General features: G+C 29.1%; 1 protein-coding gene across 1 annotated transcript; it reads left to right on the forward strand.

Moving 5' to 3' along the window:
• The first annotated feature begins 356 nt into the window (after window positions 1-356).
• On the forward strand, window positions 357-18,441 carry LOC129984568 (uncharacterized). Its single transcript, XM_056094483.1, has 2 exons — window positions 357-437; window positions 15,945-18,441. Exons 1-2 carry the CDS (start codon window positions 432-434, stop codon window positions 18,093-18,095), a joined length of 2,157 nt encoding a protein of 718 aa, XP_055950458.1. The 5' UTR covers window positions 357-431; the 3' UTR covers window positions 18,096-18,441.
• Window positions 18,442-19,188: the final 747 nt, after the last annotated feature.

Genomic DNA, 19,188 nt, shown 5'->3' on the forward strand with positions numbered 1-19,188 from the left:
AGACTTTGAACGAATTCATTTCGAACATTAGAGTCGATTAATGATTGTTAATTAAAGCATACTTCTCCGTCATTAGGATCCATAAAGACAAAAGAGACAGTTGAATGTGGGGCAAAATGTTTCGTTCTCTTTTTTACTAGCAACCTCTTTCGAAACCCTTGCACTCACTCCCGAAAACCGGAGAATTTACGGCAGATTTAAAAAAAAGAAGCTCGCGAAAGCCAATAAGAGGAAAAATTGACAACCAAAATGAGGGTCAGTAGGAAAATGCATTTTCATTGGTGTTGCTTCTGCCTGCCCAGCGCGCGGAATATTTAAGCAGGGGACCTTGACCGTAACTGCTTAGTAGTAGGGAGGTCAGGGACACATAGTCGAGCATTTTTCGATCTCTCAATTGGCAGACGATTTTAGTTCGGCACAAGTCTTGAATTATGCAAGTAAGTAAGAAAATATGCATCCATTGTTTATTTGAAAACCAAACAGATTTAAAAATTGTTGAAGTAGTTAAAATCTATATATTTAATGAAATCAAACAAATACATTTTTTTAAATGTATTTGTTGTAAATTTTTGTAATGCAAATGTTTAAATTAATGTAAATTTTTATCATAGCCTTGTAGTATTTAAGTGTACGCGAACTAATATTTTTCTGGCCATCTCCAATAATAATAATAATGAAAAATGCAAGAATTCTGATTAAAACATCAAATTAAAAATTGTTGAATTCTTACAACACAAATTAATAATTTAAAATTAATTGATAGCATGAAATAAATAAAGGCTTTGCTTAATAAACATAATTTTGATAATGTTTCATAAGTTTTCAAATTTTGTTTAGGAAAATGGATTTTATATCAGCATTTGGTTAATTCGTTGGCTCCAATAAACATAATTTTGATAATGTTTCATAAGTTTTCAATTTTTGTTTAGGAAAATGGATTTTATATCAGCATTTGGTTAATTCGTTGGCTCCACATAAATTAAATACCATTCGAATTCGCAAAGTAAAATTTTTATCTATAAATATTTCGTGTAAACTGAATTGATAAAATTTATGATAGTTCAGCAGAAACTATGTAAAATATTACTCTAGAGGAGCAAATTAGATTTTCTAGACATTTACATAATTGCTAATTTTTGAGAATTAAATTTTACTTCACTTATCTTGATAGAAATTAAATTGAACAAAACCTTTTACATTTATTTAAAAAGTGAAATATTCAGATTGATCATTAAAATAAATAGAGAAAAGTTATTTTAATAATTCTAATATATGAAACGGAATAATAAAACATTCATAAGCAGACAATAGTGAAATTTATCTGCATATTCGAAAAGTGAAATAATTTATAATGATTTTGTTTATATTTTATATTTATAAATTTAATTGAAGAATGCAGAATATGAAATCCATTTTAAATCCAAAAAAGCATATAGCTATTTTAATTATTATTCTTTATCATGATGTAATTATGGAATCTCTCATACATTTTTTTTATAATGTATTATTTTAGAATTTTTTAAATGCAAATTCATGAATTAAAACAATTGATTTTCCAAGGTATAATAAATAACATTCAAATGCATTCCTTTTAGACTGCTTTATAAAACATTAATTTTTTAATATCAAAATTTACATTTATTGTTTATTGAGAGTTGGAATACAATTTTATTTTATCTTTCAAATTTTACTTCGAAAGTGATTAGAACAGCGGAATTATTTTAAAATAAAGTTAATAACAGCATAAGCTTTCTAAAATTATAACCGCAATGCCGAATTCGAATTACTTTTTCATTAACAGACTTAAAATTATTTAGTTAGAATTTAATTTTTAAAAGATTTGTAGAATCTGACATCCAGAACCATTCTTGTAAAGGATTCTTTATTCTTCAAGCTATTGAAGAATAATGTTACTATTAAAATATCTCTCTAAAATATTCATAATCATTTTTTGTGTTTTCATTGTATGCTTTTTAAAAGACCGAAATTTATAAGAACTTCTATTATATTTTGACTTTTAATTTGTTCATTTAAATGTCGTCATTTCTAATCTTCTGTTGGTTTAGAAAAATCTTAGTGTATGTGTTTGTGCGATTCCACAATATCCAGTTCAGTAGATAACATAAATAAGTTAATAATATTTTAGAAAGCAAAAATGGTTCTCTTACAGAATGAAATAAGCTTGTTGTTGTTTATCTCTTTTACGAAAATTATCGAAAATATGATGAAAATATTATGGAAAATATTAGATCACTGAACATTATGAAAAAGAAACAGTTGATTATCATAACTTCTTTTAAAGTATCTTTTACAAAGATAAAAATTGTCTCTAAACAATAATTTTATACCTATAATCAATAGATATTATTTAAATAAAGGTTTAGGGAATTATTCAACTAAGTCGCAAAATGCGCCGTGAGCTGAATAGACACTTCTATTTATGAATAGAAAAGGCTATTTTACATTAAATGTATTCTTCAATTCAAATACAATATCCGTTGATGTAATATCAAAATATCGCATCATAACTAAAATATCAAAATCTGGTTTTTAAAAAAAGACGTCTATTTATCAAAATTTCACATTTCTGCCGCTAAAATTCCTTTAACGGAAAATTTTATTTCATAATTTTAAATATTTATATCTCAGAGGTTTTTCAATTTTCCCCACTATTTTGATTGTGTAAGTAACAAATCATTTCTTTTTTTGTTTTATGTAACAGTCATTTATCATCATCTGTCCGTTTCATTAAAGGGGGAAAAAAACCCTGAAAGTTAGATAAATAAATAATCGCAAGAAAAGACCGTAATACTGAAACGTCACTTAATTATGACAAGGAATAAAATAAACGATTCAAAGCGTGAATGATGATTTAAGAGTACAGATTTCTGTTCGTATAACCAATCAGTGTAGCTTCATTGAATGAAGTCATTAAACATAAGGCAAACGGGCATAAACATTGAGTTGATTCTATAGATTATTACTCTTTGGATTATTCTTTTCATTATTCTTCCTCTAAGGATATAAACGCTTGAAATTATTTAATGTTTATTTATAGTTGCTGTATTTGATAAGGACCATTTTTACGGTTCAAAATTCGAAACGAATAAATTCTTTTAAATTCTTAAGGCCTAAAAGTGTAAATGAGATTACGTTTGGATTGTGGTTGCATATTTTATCAGACTAAAGCATTATTTCTGAAACACATTGTTTTGACCTTGATATTTAGTTTGTTCGCAAGAATATAATTCGTGCTTAAAATTCATGTTAGTACATACAAATTTTAATAAGAGAGAAATAAGCAAACAAACAAACAAACGAAAGAGATGGAACAATATATAAATAAAAAAAAATCACGAAATGCAGCGAATGTTTATACTACATTTAAAGCATATAAAATGCTAAATTAAATTTATGCTTACTGAAAAAATGAACGTTTTGAACTGAATCGTGCTGAATTTAAAAATAACGAGCATGTCACGAATCTTGTAAATGAATCCGTTAAAGAGAGAATAAAATTCCTAAGAAAGCGAAATATTATTATTAAATCACATTTACATATTCAAATTAAGATTTCTTCTACACGTACTGACCTTGATATTTTAATTTGACGAAAATATAATTTTCAGTGATATTAATATTATAGGTTACTTCTCGTTTTTATCTTATTATAATTGCAAACATAATGATACAATAGCAGTTTAATTTAATGGTTTTTAAATTATTTGACGGTTTAAAAGTCTCAAGTTCGGTGACGCGACGTTTTTAAAGAAGTTGCTTATGAAATAAAACTTTTTTTCCACTTTTGAAGGTATAAATTAGCTCATAGTAATTTAGATAATAAAATGTCATAAAAAGAGTAATTGTTTTGTAAGATTGTAACCAAATAAAAAATTGCTCGAGATAAACAAAAAAATTAGTCAAAACTACAATTTTCTGAGATTAAACGGAAAAACTGCTTTAAACATACAATAAAAATTTATTTTAATTCTAAGTTATTTATCAATTTTTTTTTTTACTAATGGCATTTCCTGAGACAGTTTTGATACATTTGGAAATTTTAAATTCATCTCTTTGCAGCTTTGTCCCACAATTTTTTTTTCTTTCTTAAAGTCCACCAAAACATTGAAAACAATTTAAAATTCTTATTTTCTAGTTCTTTAAATATATAATAGCATGATTAATATTCACAAAATGTATACATTTAATTTATAAATAAAATTATAAATAAAATAATATTAAATTTGGTATATAACACACGCATACATATATAATTTACAAGATGCATGTATATTAGTCGCCTTTGACGACTCGCTGGATCACCAGGATTAATGACTGCTAAAATTTTCAATACATTTTTTATGTAGTTTGCTCTTGATGACTTTCTTAACAAAGTATTTTTAAATTAAAGATTTAACAGATATGTAACTATTTATATAAATCTATAACTATTTATATAAATCTATAACTATTTATAAAATTTATAACTATCTATTAAAAATCCTTACACCATTCCGTTCATTCTTTATTATATCTGTCTTATTTAAAATGTGAGAAACGAAAATGTTTAAAATTCAAAGTAATTCACAAACTCTTTAGATGAAATTAAATATTTTTATTTAAAATATAAGAATAGATAGTGGAACCATTCGGGATTGAAATTTGATATGCACTACAGAATATTTTTCATAATTTGTGTAATAATTTAGAGGATTATTTTTAAAAAATTCTCGGATTAAAATTAAAATTCAGCGTATTAAAACAAGAAATCAGTTTTGAAGAAATAAGAAGGTTAATATATTTTTACACATGCAATTACATTATATTAAAGCGCAGCAGCATTTAAAAATGAACATACTTAATTTATTTTTAAAATTTTATCAATGCCTACTTATGAAGTTAAACCTTAAATGTAAAAATAACACATTTCAAAAAGTATATTAAATGGATGCTTTAAAAAGAAATCTATTTATTATGAGAAAATAAGCTGTAATTTCACACTTTCATTATCAACAATGGGGGAAAAAGTTTAGATTAAATATTAGAAGCAACAATGAAAACAATTTGAGTTTCACTTCAGTAATGAAATATGTTGTTGTAAAATGTGCTTAATGCACCTTTTAAAAATTGGTTAAAATAGAAAAAAATTATATAGTAAAAATTTGACATACGTGAAAAAAATTGTTTGAATTTTCAGGTGATATAGAGTAATTTTTGTGTTATAATATTTTAGGAAGCTATTATTTTTAGGAATGACATACAAATAGTAGAAAAACGTCAAAATTTCGTTTAATTTTCAAGTAATTAAAATTTTTATTGAAATCCCCTTTGATGTGCTCGTAAATATATATGTTGCGAATTTGGTAACTACAATTCAAACAGTCGGACCTGTATAACGGTAACACATACACACATATACATCTTTATTATAAATACAGATATAGTAAGGAATATCATAGTTTTAAGAAAAGAAAACTTTATAAAAGAAATTCATGAATTGAGGAGTGACATTTTTGTCTATTCTAAGTTTTTAATTTTTCATTATATGTTTTAAAAAGTAAATAATCAAATCATTTGAATGATGAAATCATTAGAATATTTATATGTAGTTCTAGCTCTTATAGATTTTAAAAAATTAGGTAAATTTTGAAAGAAAGGAAACATAAGATATTAAAATTAAGAAAAAAAAACATAAACGATATTAAAATTTAAAAAAAAAGATATTATCACTCAATTGGAGTGACTTAAAATTTCAAAGAATTGAAATAAACTATTTGTATGTCATCGCAATTCATCTGGTGAGGTGAGGCCTTTCAAGCCTTTCTTAAGGAAATTAGAAAGTTCATCACAATGTCATTCACATGATTAAAAAGGCGTCATTTACATGATTAAAAAGACAGCGGAATTGGCAGTTTTCTATTCAGCTGCTCGCTTAAAGACGAGATGTGATAATTTTTTTTATGAATAGAAAGGCAGGTTTAAAACGAAGCAACTGACAGCTGTAAAAAAGAAGGCCATAATTGCATTTACTTTTATAGTCAAAAAGGGTAAACATATTTATTAAGGTGTTACAAGCTAAGTGTGAATGGAGAGAAAACCACGAATTTTTTGAAGACATTGTTCCAAACATATAATTGTGGTAGCATTTTAAAAAAATGAGAAATAATAACATTTCACACTTAAAAAGCGTAAAGATCTAGGGAAATGAATATTTTCAAATTAAAAATCATCCAATGTTCTACATATTGTTCGAATCACATTCTCAATTACTTCTTTTTTTATATGGGAAATACGAAAAAAAAAAAAAAAAAAAAAAGGTAAAGAAAAAAAAAAGAGGGGGAAAAACCCAACAAAAGAAAATAAAACAAAAACTTTATGAATACTTGTTTACATTTTTCTTATCAATACACAATTTTCCACGAAATAATAAAAAGTAAAAATAGTACTCAGATAAATAATTAATTTCAAGCACTTGAATAGTAACAGAATAAGAATAATATATATATTACGATCAATGATTTACAGATCAATCACAGTAACCACAGCAATTATCAATAATAACTACAATCAGTATGAATGCTACTAAATAAATATATTTTTCATCACTTACTTATTCATCACAGTTTTATAAATCCTTTTACTGCAAGAAAGAAAACAGTTTAGTATATTCTGACATTGAATTATTCTTTCAAAATCAACGAATGAATTCAATTATATATCAAGTTTTTCTTTCTTATTTTAAAAATCGTTTGCAGTAGTATAAAAGCAGAAACGATGCCAAAAAAAAAAAATATTAATTCAAATTTCTTGCACTGAAAGTTTCAATATTTTTTTCCTATTTAGCATTAAATAAACAATAAGAAAACAGGCTTATATAAAGAGATTCTTTTTTTTTCTATGATATGAATCTTTGGCACCCAAAAATTAAGAAAGTACAGCTTTAAGAACGATTATAATGGACATATTTCTCTTAACATTCGTAGATTCTTTTGAGTTAGCCGAAATAATAATAATAATAATTTCTGATTATTGGGATAATACTTATGTTTTTAAATTTTTATTATGTTTTTAGTTTTTCTTTTTTCTTTTTATCATAAAGAATTTGAGGAATACAAGTAATATAGCATTTAAAAATAATTAACCAATTAAATAATCATACCAAGTTTATAAAATTTACCAATCTTTATTATTGGCAATGCATAAAAAAGAAAACAAGGAAAAAAAAGTTAAACACTCTTTAACAAACAGTGTGATATTTTTATATGAAAAATTATTTTGCTTGAAGGCGTGGTTTATATACTCAGCTTGCCGAACAATGCTTTTTTTTTAACGCGATTTATTTCGCCTGAAAGGTATTCTCCTTTACAGAGTGTTTTGTTGGTAAATTCGGTTTATAAAGCAGAAAAGCGCGGCAAAATCTGGCAAACTTTGATTCAATTTATTAATATGCTTATCTGATATGATATAGTTCTTAGATCACGCTCGCTAAATTATCAGACCTATACTATTACGTAGGAAAATATGATGTATTTTCAGAATAATAAAAATGTAAAATGCATTTTTTTCGTAATTTTGACGCTTTTAATTTCTTTTTTTTATAATTTCCTAGAAATTTGTTAGTTTTATTAATTTGAATACCAATCATATTAAGGTAAATATTAAGAAAAATAAGAATAAGACAAAAATCTCACCGTTTTAAAGAATTATTAGTATATAATTTTTTATTTCTTATTTGTGAAAAATATGCAATATAGAAATGGTTTTCACATCTCTTTAAATATATACCCTGAGGGTCAAATTTCAGAGGGAGAGGCAATGGATATTAATAAATCTTAGTGCTTCACTTTTTGTCAATTTCGTCAATTTTGATTGAGTATAGAAAAGGATAAAACCGCCGTTTACATTTATTAAGACATTGAAGGAAGGAGCGAAAAAAATTCATATTATGAACCTTCGTCAATTATTATATGCTTTTATTTAATTGGCATATTTAAGAACCTTTTCGATTACTTGAACTCAGCTATTTCAGTAAAAACTTTTATCCTGCTAGTACTTAGCATCTTACTTTTATATTTGGAATTTCCTAAATGATTAATGTTGATAATTTTCGTATTATTCGTGATGTATGCAAAATCATTCTAAAATACTTTTAAAAACGTTGAAATGCGAAACTTGAGAAGCTGTATCAGTACATGTAAAAATCAAACGGCTATATCGTTAGTGAGTCTGTGATAGATTTTTTTTTGTTTGGCTTGCGTTTGAATATAGATTCCACTCCCCCTCTCACTTGCTACGCAAAGATGAATCTATAAAAAGAATAGAATCTATGATTTAACTTTAGAAATCGCTTCATCATATACGATTCCCAATAGTGAAGTTACAGTGGAAGGAAGGCGACCTAAATGGTCGCAGCAGCTTGTGATAGATAAAGTTTTTTTCAATTTTACTTGTAACAGAGCATAATTTTCTAGAAATGGATATTAACTTTTAAGATGGCTGATGACGACCCATTCAAATGTCTCCTTAACCAATTCGCTTATTGTTATTTTAGACGATTTGGTTTAATTACTCATCATTAGTCATCATCTGTTTGCAAAATGAATAGTTCTTACTGTATTCGAGTAATACATTGAATGTTGAAATATAATTCTATTTTAAGTTTTCTCTTTATTTGTGATATACTGAAATATTAAGGCGTCAACCGAAGCCAATCAAATTAAATTCTCATTAATGATACAATTCATCTCTTTGAACCTCTCTCCTATATTGAGAGAGGTATTCAGTTGATCATTTGTGATCACTGCCTTGATATGGTTGTCATCAACCCCCGAATGGCTTACCGAAACGTTATCGGCTTTTTAAAAATTTTCGTGGCTTTAAAAGTATTCTTACTGCAACAATAAACAAGTAATATAAAAAAAATTAATCCATTCCTACTTAGGTCAACAAAGAAAATTTTTATTTTAGTTACTTTTTATTAAATAATTACAATTAATATAAATATGTATATACATATGACAGAATCACAATATTAAATGGCAAAAGAAAAAGCGAATTTCCTTGCAATTGTCCATTTTCCTTTCTATATATGGTGTTGGATTATTATTTCTGTTTGTTACTATTTATTCGTTTTCGTTTCTAATTTATGAAGCTGATGGTGGTCTATAATTTCTCACTCTATCCATCTCTTGTAATGCTTCATTATTGCAAGGAACCTTCCCAGTGAGTTTCGAGCAGTCCAGTTCTTCAATTAATAGTTCATTTGATGATTTCACACTTTAGAGAGGTTCAGGTACACATTGATCAGAGCATGTGAAAATAAAACTTTAATACCCGAAATTAATATGGAACATGAAGTTATATCTTAACTGTTTAACTGAAGTTAAATGCAAACAATATCCCTACAAAAGTAGCTGGTCGCCAGAAGCGATTAGTTATTTTAAAGATTTTGTCTTCTAAATCAAATTTAAGTGTTCATAACATTTTATCAAATACAAAATGCAAGAGAGTTAGACGATATTTCAAAGAAATATACACTAATAAGTCTTGGAAAATAAAATATTTAAAAAAACAAAACAAATTTATTTAATTTTAGAATTGAAAGCTACTTTGTGAAAGCTAAATCCAAAGTTAAAGTCGAATGAGCATTCTATAGTAAATAAATAATAAAATATGTATTATATTAATTCTAATAAAGGATATTAAAAGGATTATTGTTCAATAACTATGTGTTGAAGTTACTGAAGAAAAACTTTAAAATTGAAATTAATTTTTAATTAATTAAATATCTAATTACTGCGTTGAAAAACTTTTCATATTGTGCACCTAGTATTTAAGAAATAGCAACGTGCCATAATTGATAGTTGTAGGTCCAACAGTTTGCTCTTTAGAACATTTTGAAAGAATTTTTTTTTTTTTTTCATCACACTGTTTACAAATAATACGGAAGCTTTAAAATAATTATCACATTAAATATAGAAGCCCTAAATAATATTACACACGTCTCGTTGAAAATACACATTTCAACAAGACGTTCTATTATTTTTTTACCGCGGTTGTTGACATGTAGCCAAGAAAAACACATACGGATCTGTCTGGATTGCTAGAAGTCGAGATACTAATAACTGACGGCTATTTAGTACTTAATTATTAAGTTTAAGCGTAATTTATGACGGATTTATTTATGAGTTATTTCATTTCTCTGTAATATGACTCATGAATTACGTAATATCTAATCATTAAATAACATTTGATCTCGATATGCCTTAATTCAAGAAATAGTTATTACTGAATATTCTAAATGTATAAATGCATTATTCATTAAGCTCGCACTATGTATAGAGCGAGACAAAGCCGTTACTTTAAAAATAAGTGCGTCTTAGGAAGGGCTTAGTAAAAAGAATGGACAATAAAGTCGGAAGGCAATCTGATAGAAGTTCGGGAATCTGTTCATAAACATATTGGCGTCTGAGGTAGACGTGATAAATTGCATTTCTCTAATGGAAAGAAAAATTGCAATTCGGAGTCAAATTAGTTATTTGAGTTTTTTATAAAAGCTTTTCTAAATTATTGTCTTATTGCAAATCGTTAAATCTTAATAATTTGCGCTATTAGAAATCGTTAATATGCTTATTTTTGATTCAAAGTGATGGGACAATTTGTTCGATATTTTTTTCGTCGATATTTTTTTTTTAATTGAAAAGACATTAAATTTGGTACCTTTTCTAATGATTTATTCAAAGTACGTGCCTTGTTCACCACGCCCTTGTCCCATTGCCCGAAGAATATTTCGCCAAAAACGAGATGTTACTTTGAATATAAATTAGTTGATGGCAACCGGAGATTTCACGTTGAAAAATCCTAACAAATGAATTTAATACAAATATTTTTTTAGAAACATACTTTTATTAGTGTATTAAAAAGTAGATAAATTTTTATTTTACTTTACTTTTTTATTTATAACCTTTAATCTATAAGTCCTTTTTGTTATTAAATATTATAAAACTTAAATTCATTTTTTTTATCAATTTCTCCAACATGTGATGCCATTTTTCGAAATGAAAATTTAATTACATCAATCAACTAATTTTACTTCTAGAAACATTAAATTAGCTTGGAAAATATACAATGAAAATTATAGAAGCGTGCAAAATTTAAAAACTCTAACTCACGAAATGTTTGCTTTTACAAACACAGAACAACTAGAATAAAATACGAATTTGTAAAAACTGTTTCTATTCGCTTCTAAAATGGAATGATCGCTTAAGAAATTTTGTTGAAACTAAGTTCTTATTTGGTGATAATTCTACATTATTGTTCATGGTAATATTAGCTTCGAGACTGGGTCTCTTTCTAATTGTATTCATTGTTGAATATGATACTTCAGCTGTTCAGGTGAGTTAAAATATATAAAAAGCAAATGTCCTTTTTATAGAAGGGATATTTCGAGTGGTTTCCTCAATCATTGGCTTAAGTGAATGATTCGTCAGAGGTTGTCAGTTTAATTACATAACGAAATCTTAAAATATGAATTCGAAAGTTTTCAAAATCGGCGTATTTGATCTCCAAATCAAATTTTTAAAAATTGGAGTCATACTAAGCAATAGCACTCCGAAAGCATGAACAGCAAAAACGGCGAAGTTTTATTTTACTATTTATTTTGGTTTATTTATTATTGTATTAGCTAAAAGCAAATTCTCTAATTCTCTAAAAAGAAATCCCGATCAGCTAGAACAGCACCTAGAAACCTACAGAATATATTTTATTTCAAGGAAATAATGTTTAATAGGGCAAGTGAATAACCTGTAAGGTCAATGCCATATCAAGATCTAAATCCATGTTATTAATTAACATGCAGTAATAGTGCATAATTAAACTGAACTTGGTTTGATTAAATGTCATTTTTAATTAAATATTGCTTGTTATTGTTTGATATCATTAATATTTATCTCACATAAATTATATAAATAATTGATCTGTGAGAATTTGATTTATGTATTTATTTAAAGCGATTCCAACTTGTTAAATTTCTGCCAGAATCCAATTAGCTCATGAATAATGACTGAAATCTTTCTTGCACTTATACACTACTTCGATATTAATTCCTTAGCATTATTATTGCCATTTAACCTTTCAAAAATATATATTAAATTTGTCTTTTTCATTCTTTGTTGGCAAGACATAGAGACTTCATGTCATTTAGTTCCATTACAAATGGGGAGATAAATGTCTGTTGTGGATCGAATGTATTAACCAGTGAAAAAAAAAAATATTATAAATGTTCTAAACCTAATTTTGAGTCACTAGATCCAATGATGGTCAACTTAAACAAAATATTATTGACAGCAGCCTTAATGGACATTTGGTATATTTTCGGCTTAGTGTCCACTAATTATAAGTCCAGCATGGTCGTAGATTGAAAGAAATTATGCCACGGCAATGAAATGGAATTAGATAAGTAATCTGTCGAAATAAATGGTAAAAGATCGCTAAAAAAACGTTCTGGAATCTGTTAAATATATCCTGATTGATCAAACACGCATTACTGCCTTCAGGGACCAGTCGGAATCTCGTTACAAGGCGATGACTCCTCTATTATCATCAACATTGTTAGTCGGCGTGTTAAGCCTCATTACGATGATAACTTGTCGGCGCCGGACACGCCTCATTATACAGGGAAAAGTTAACTAACGAGGGAAATATTTCATCACTGATTTCATGAGGACTCAATTTTCAACCGAGACGGCATATTTTATGCTAGTTAGAAGGCCGAAGGCAGCGGATGGGAATCAAGAACGTCTGATACGAATACTTGGTTTTAATCTGGTGAAGTGAAATTGGATTAAATTCTGGAAATTGTGAATGAAGATTTAAAAGTTTTTCCCCCTTCAAAAGAGAATATAAAAAAGGATTTTATCTTAAATATGAAAGGTCATCACCATATTTACCAAGATCCGTGGTGTGCATGTTAAAGAGGTATATTATATTCGAAAAGGATCTGAAATGGCAGGATATACGAGATATGAGAATGTTCAAACTTGGATGGGAAAAAAAATCGCATTTTGTGCATTTTAAAATTTGGTTTAGAGGGAATCAGAAGGTATGGATAATTTTTAAATTCTTAAACTATGATTTCCACTGCCCATGAATTATTCTAATTCCTCCATAAAAGAAGATATACCATCATTATTTCATTCAGAATTTATTTTACGATGCGAATGCTAAACTTGAAAGCCATCAAAGGATCACTTTGTTAATCATAGGAAAGAGTTTATTAAATAAAGCTTGGAATTTTCAAATATTATTTAATATTCAGCACTAGATATTTTCCTCCATAAGAGAAGATATACCATCATTATTTCATTCAGAATTTATTTTACGATGAGAATGCTAAACTTGAAAGCCATCAAAGGATCACTTTGTTAATCATAGAAAACGTTTATTAAATAAAGCTTGGAATTTTCAAATATTATTTAATATTCAGCACTAGATATTTTCCTCCATAAGAGAAGATATACCATCATTATTTCATTCAGAATTTATTTTACGATGAGAATGCTAAACTTGAAAGCCATCAAGGATCACTTTGTTAATCATAGGAAAGAGTTTATTAAATAAAGCTTGGAATTTTCAAATATTATTTAATATTTAGCACTAGATATTTTCTTAAGAGTTTGCCATAAATATGGCAATGCCCATCTATTTTTTATTTGTACATTCTAAACTTTAAGAAGTAATGATTGAAACTGTACTTCTATGCTAAAACTCTTTTCCTTTTTTTTTTAAATACTGAACCATCTGAAATGAACCAGAGCGCTACTACATAGATCTAACTTCTAGTTTCAATAAATATTGCCAAATACTGAAATAATTTTAAATGCAAATTTCCAAAAGTTTCCGAAACTGGGTGGCATTACTTATAAATGACGAGACAGCTACTACTTTTAAATAATTTAACTTCAAAACAAAACTGCACACGATCCCTATTTCGTTCTTTTTATTACAATATACCATTTAATTCGCTTTGTTTGATTGATAATTATTCTATAATTAGAAAAAAATTTTAAAAAAAATTGCAGTTTTCAAATCTATAATTTTATTTTTCAAATTCAATTTCTGCTATTTACACCCGGTATTTTCGATAAATTACAATTTCAGCCCATGAATGAATCATTAATAATTATGGGTAAATGGAAATTTTGAAAATTAAGCATTTCAAAATGTATTTCTTAAGCATCAAAGCATTCATGGCGCAAAATGAAGTCTCCTGAAAGCGTCTGTATGTTTGAATTCGAAAAACTCGAGAAATATTTAACTGATATTGGGGATATTTATACCATTTTGTACGGCATTTATTGGTGAAAGTTTTAATATATTGAAATCATATCAAAATTAAAAAAGGAGTTTTATAATTGCGATTTTCATTATTTTCCCATTACGATTCGCGCATGCGTAAAGCACTTATCCGCGCATGGGTGAAACTTCAAATTGCGCATGCGCAAATAGCAAGAGCTGTGGTATGCATAGGCTATACATTTCTTTGTTTATCTCTGTTTGTTAGCCAATCACGCCACAACAGTTGAACGGAATTGAATGAAATTTAGCACAGAGATAGATTATAGTCTGGAATAGGACATAGGCTACTATTTATTCCGGTTAATTGAGTGGTTAATTTTTTATTAATTAAAAACTAATTAATAAAATAATAACTAATTTTCCCGCCAAAAAATCTTTTCTTTTCCCCACCGCCAAATGAGTAAGGTTTCAATCTTTTTTCCCCCACGCTAATGAGGTTAGGTTTAACATTTTTTTGGCCGATTATTTCAAACGATTCTGTTTATTTTCTTAGTTTATTTAAAATTAAACATAGTTAATGAATCGACCTTTTGGATTCATCCAGAAGTATTTTTAAATTAAAATAAAACAGAATAAAGGAAATTAAAAATTTCTAATCTGCATTGCGTTTCCCCAACTGGCGAAGAAAATTCATGCATCTGCGTTACTTCAATTGGAGTTGAACATTCACGCATGCGCGGTTTGTTCTTATTGTTGACAACTGTATTTTCATTTTAATTAAAAGTTTAAAAAATATGTCAATATCGATCGATAAATAAAATAGACTTGATTTTTAAAAAATACGGACTTGATTTGAATCTTCTGCTAGCCTAACTCCGCAAAAACCGCAATATAGCTCTGGCTGTAACTTCCTTCGGGCATTGCTGCAACTTTACTTAACGGTGGCCAGACGGCACATTTCGTTTTCAAATTGCAGTTTAATCTTGCAAGCAAAAATACCCCAACATGCAACATCACCAAAATCAGCACCCGGGTAGTCCTTTTGCAGCAGTGCAAGTTAATATTATGGGACGAGTGCACAGTGTTGCACAAGCATGCATTAGAGGCGTTAAACCGCAGCCTGCAGGACATCCGTGGCAACCAGGCGGGGATGGAGGCGTTGTCGTTTTACTTACAATGACCTGTTTGCAATTTTAGTGAGCACTTGCGTACTATCAAACCACCTCCAGCTGTGGGATAAATACAAGGACGCTTTCTCAGAAGATATCGTGCATAGGCTGGATGGCACTCACAATGACCTAATCGTTAACGGAGCTTAGGTATTGATTGAGGCGCAAGATGCCTAGTTCAGTTCTCATACATGTACATCAAAATTTCCACGCAAACGAAGTCACGGGTAATAGCTAGTTTATTATATATAGATCAGAAATCGATCAGTTTTTTAAAAAATTATCTTGAATAATAAATAAACAAATCATGAAATAATCAAATCAACTTATAATGTGAATGTGATTTTTGTTTATTTTTAATTTTTTCATATAATCCGAATTTTATTTATGCATCAAATTCTCAAATTCATTATTTAAAATGTAACGAAATTTCTACATGGTTTCCTTTTTTGATGGAATATCTTTATTTTTCCCCTACAGGTTCTTGGTCTATTTTCTATTATGCTTGCGGTGGCAACTGCACAAGTTCCTCAATACCGCAATCCAAGTTTCCAGAACAGCCACGCACCACTTACACCAGCAGCATCCAAAGAGAGACCCTACTTATCCATTCCCATAGTGCTTATGCCTGATGGACAAATCGTTCCAAAAGCACAGGCAAGCTATCAGTACGTTAGCAATGCACCGGCACAACTGCAACAACAAAATTCGAAATATCGGGGTTCTGTCATGACTGGAGAATCAGAAGAAACCTACCAGGTGGTTGTTCCTCCTCCTGCCTCTTTCTCTCAAGATCAGAAACAGACGAAAACATTGAAAAATGGAGGAAATGGCAGAGTTATGATTGCGGCTAAGGATCAACGCAGCTTCGTCCAGAATCCTCAACATAATCATCCACCAAAGCACCATCACCAAAATGATCGTTCCCAGTCTGCTTCTTTAGTACAGTTTCAAAATCAAAGAAATCCATCGGGTCAGCAACATACTGCTTCTAACCAGCAAGTAGGTGAATCTCATAAGCAGAATGTTGCTAATTTCCTCAACTTGGCTACTCATTTAGGCACAGAAGCCCTGTCTCAGCACCGTGGAGGGCAAAAGAATCTTTATTTCAATCAACCACAAGTGGCTCATGCCCAACATGGTTCACATGAAATGCACCAAGTACAAGAAACGTACGTAATGCAAGTTCCCTCTTCACAGGATCATTCAAGTAGTTTTACACACTCTCATGTTCAACATTCAGCGCCACAAGCTCAGCAGATCTCACAGAAGGCTAATTTTGCTCAACATAATGTATACAATGCTCCACATATGCAATATCAACCAACACCAGCTTCTCAACCTGTGCAATATATCCAAACATCTACCGTCAGGCAACCGAATCAAGCGGATGCAGCTCAGGTCGGAATTCAAAATCAGGCAACTTTAGCTCAGCAAAGCGTAGGAAGTACGATCTATTTTTCGGGAAATCAAAATCACCCCTCTCAAGTAACGGGCCATGAGCAGCTTTCTCAGCAAGCTGGTAACCAAAAATATCAGTTAATACAACAAAGTGCTCAGAATTTACAGTTAATTCCTGCTAAAAATTATGAATCACAAACGCAAGCTACGTACGCTCCACAATCAGTAATTGAAATATCTGGCCAAGCTACTAATGCACAAGCTAATCATCCAAATTATGGCATGGCTGTTCAAAATGGACAAACATACGTAGTAGATGGGCATCAAATCAGTTTTGCCAATGCTGCTCATGCATCACCTTCGACATTCCAAACTCAACAAAACGGTCATCAGAATTACCCAAATTCCCAGCAAGTACCTAATTCTCATATGGAACAAGCCAGAAACCAAAACATGCACGCTTCTCGCCAGAATGTTCAAGAGGCAGGACCAAGCTATTCAGCCGCTGGAAATCAACAACAGTACATTGCCTCAGTACAAAATGGTCAACAACAAATTAATCCTCAGCAATCAATAAGTCAGTCCTCTACAAATGCAGCAAGTAATTCAAATACTCATGTAAATCAAAATGGACAAATAACATACAGAAATCAGCCCCAGACTTATGCAGGGCATAATGCTCAGTCATATGAAACGGGTCCCTACACTTATGCCAGCACTCAACCAACTTATTCATCCTCAACTCAGCCTAGCCATATTAAATATGCTACTCCAACTTCAGCAAACAGTAACTATCAGGGATATCAGTACGAATATGCGGCTCAAAATCACCAAGATGAAAGGAAGTTGACTGAACAAGAAACTGCTCCATCCACTAATGGGGGACAACTTATTTACGCCTCCTCGTCAGCCAAACAAATAAACTATACTCCATCAGCTCAAGATTCTGCAAAATCACAAAATAATCCTGATCAATCATCTGCTTACGTTTCGTTTCCTTCTACATATAAGTCAGAATCATCTCAAGGCGAAGCAGTGAATTCTGAATCAACTTATGCCAAACAGGCACAAAGCAGCCATTCAGGTGGAGAACAGCCTCGGACCACGGGTGAAAATTCCGAAGATGAAGATGTAGAAACAAGTTACAAAGTAGTCTACATTCCTCTGGACATTCTAAAGAATATATTGAGCAACAGTGTGGAGAATCAAAGAGTTGAAAAATCGAGTTAAAGCCGGTCTGCTCGAAGTCAGAGAACATTTAAAATAGAGTATCAGCAGCTGATAATTGTTTCTAAGTGTTTTAATTAGAAGAATTTCCAGAGAATTATTCCTGTCCTCAAAGCACATCAAGAAAAATTATATTCCTATTCTCAAAAAAGCATTACTTTCTCTTGTTGGTGCCAAAGGCAGATTTGATATCCAAAGTTTTTACTAAAGCGCTAAGAAGTACAGATGCTGGATTATCTTGTACATCAAATTTTTATAAGTGCAATATGCCAGTGAACTTTGACTTTACGAGTTGAATTGTGTTGAACAAATACAAAAATTTTTAAGAATTTATATGCATTTCGTCAATTTCTAGGAAACATACTTAATATTATAAAGCTATGATTAATTTTTAATTGAAAGCTGTTTTATTTTAAAATGGAATTTATGGAAAGGGATTTTGATTTAATTTGTTTAAAATAAAAGGTTAATATTTTTTACTTAACAGAATGAAATTAAAACATCAAAACTCAATTATATTCATTTGATTAAAAATTGTACATGCTTCTGGACATTAATTAAAAAGTAATGTCTTCCGGTAAGAATGCAAACATTTCTTTTCATTCAGTCTCCTCAAATTTGTTTCCTCTTTTTTATGAAAATGCAATTAAACTCAAAGCAAAGTTCTTATATGTTCTGTTAAATGCATGTTAGTAATGTATTATAAGAAACTATATTTCAATATGATAATCGTTTGTTTCGTATTGTATAATGTCAGAATAATGTTCTTATTACCATTGATGGTAATATTTTTGTACGCTTTATTACATAATAAATTGTGAAAATTATGACTTCTCATTTTTTTTCTCGATTAGAAAAACAATAAGCTTTATCTCTATTAATTATAAAAAGTGAATGCATGTCTATGTGTTGGTCGGTTGGTTTTAACAGTTTTTAACCAACAGTTTTTAAATTTAACTTAAACGTATTTTGAAGGATATAAATGTGTACTTCGAAACAGTTTTTGAGTTTATTAGAAATTTAACTAATTAAAATTAATAAAAACTTTGATATATTTTCGCTCTAACTTTTAAAAATATTATATCAAAAAAATTAT

This window comes from Argiope bruennichi, chromosome 9 (genome assembly GCF_947563725.1).
Source record: "Argiope bruennichi chromosome 9, qqArgBrue1.1, whole genome shotgun sequence".
Lineage (NCBI taxonomy): Eukaryota > Metazoa > Arthropoda > Arachnida > Araneae > Araneidae > Argiope > Argiope bruennichi.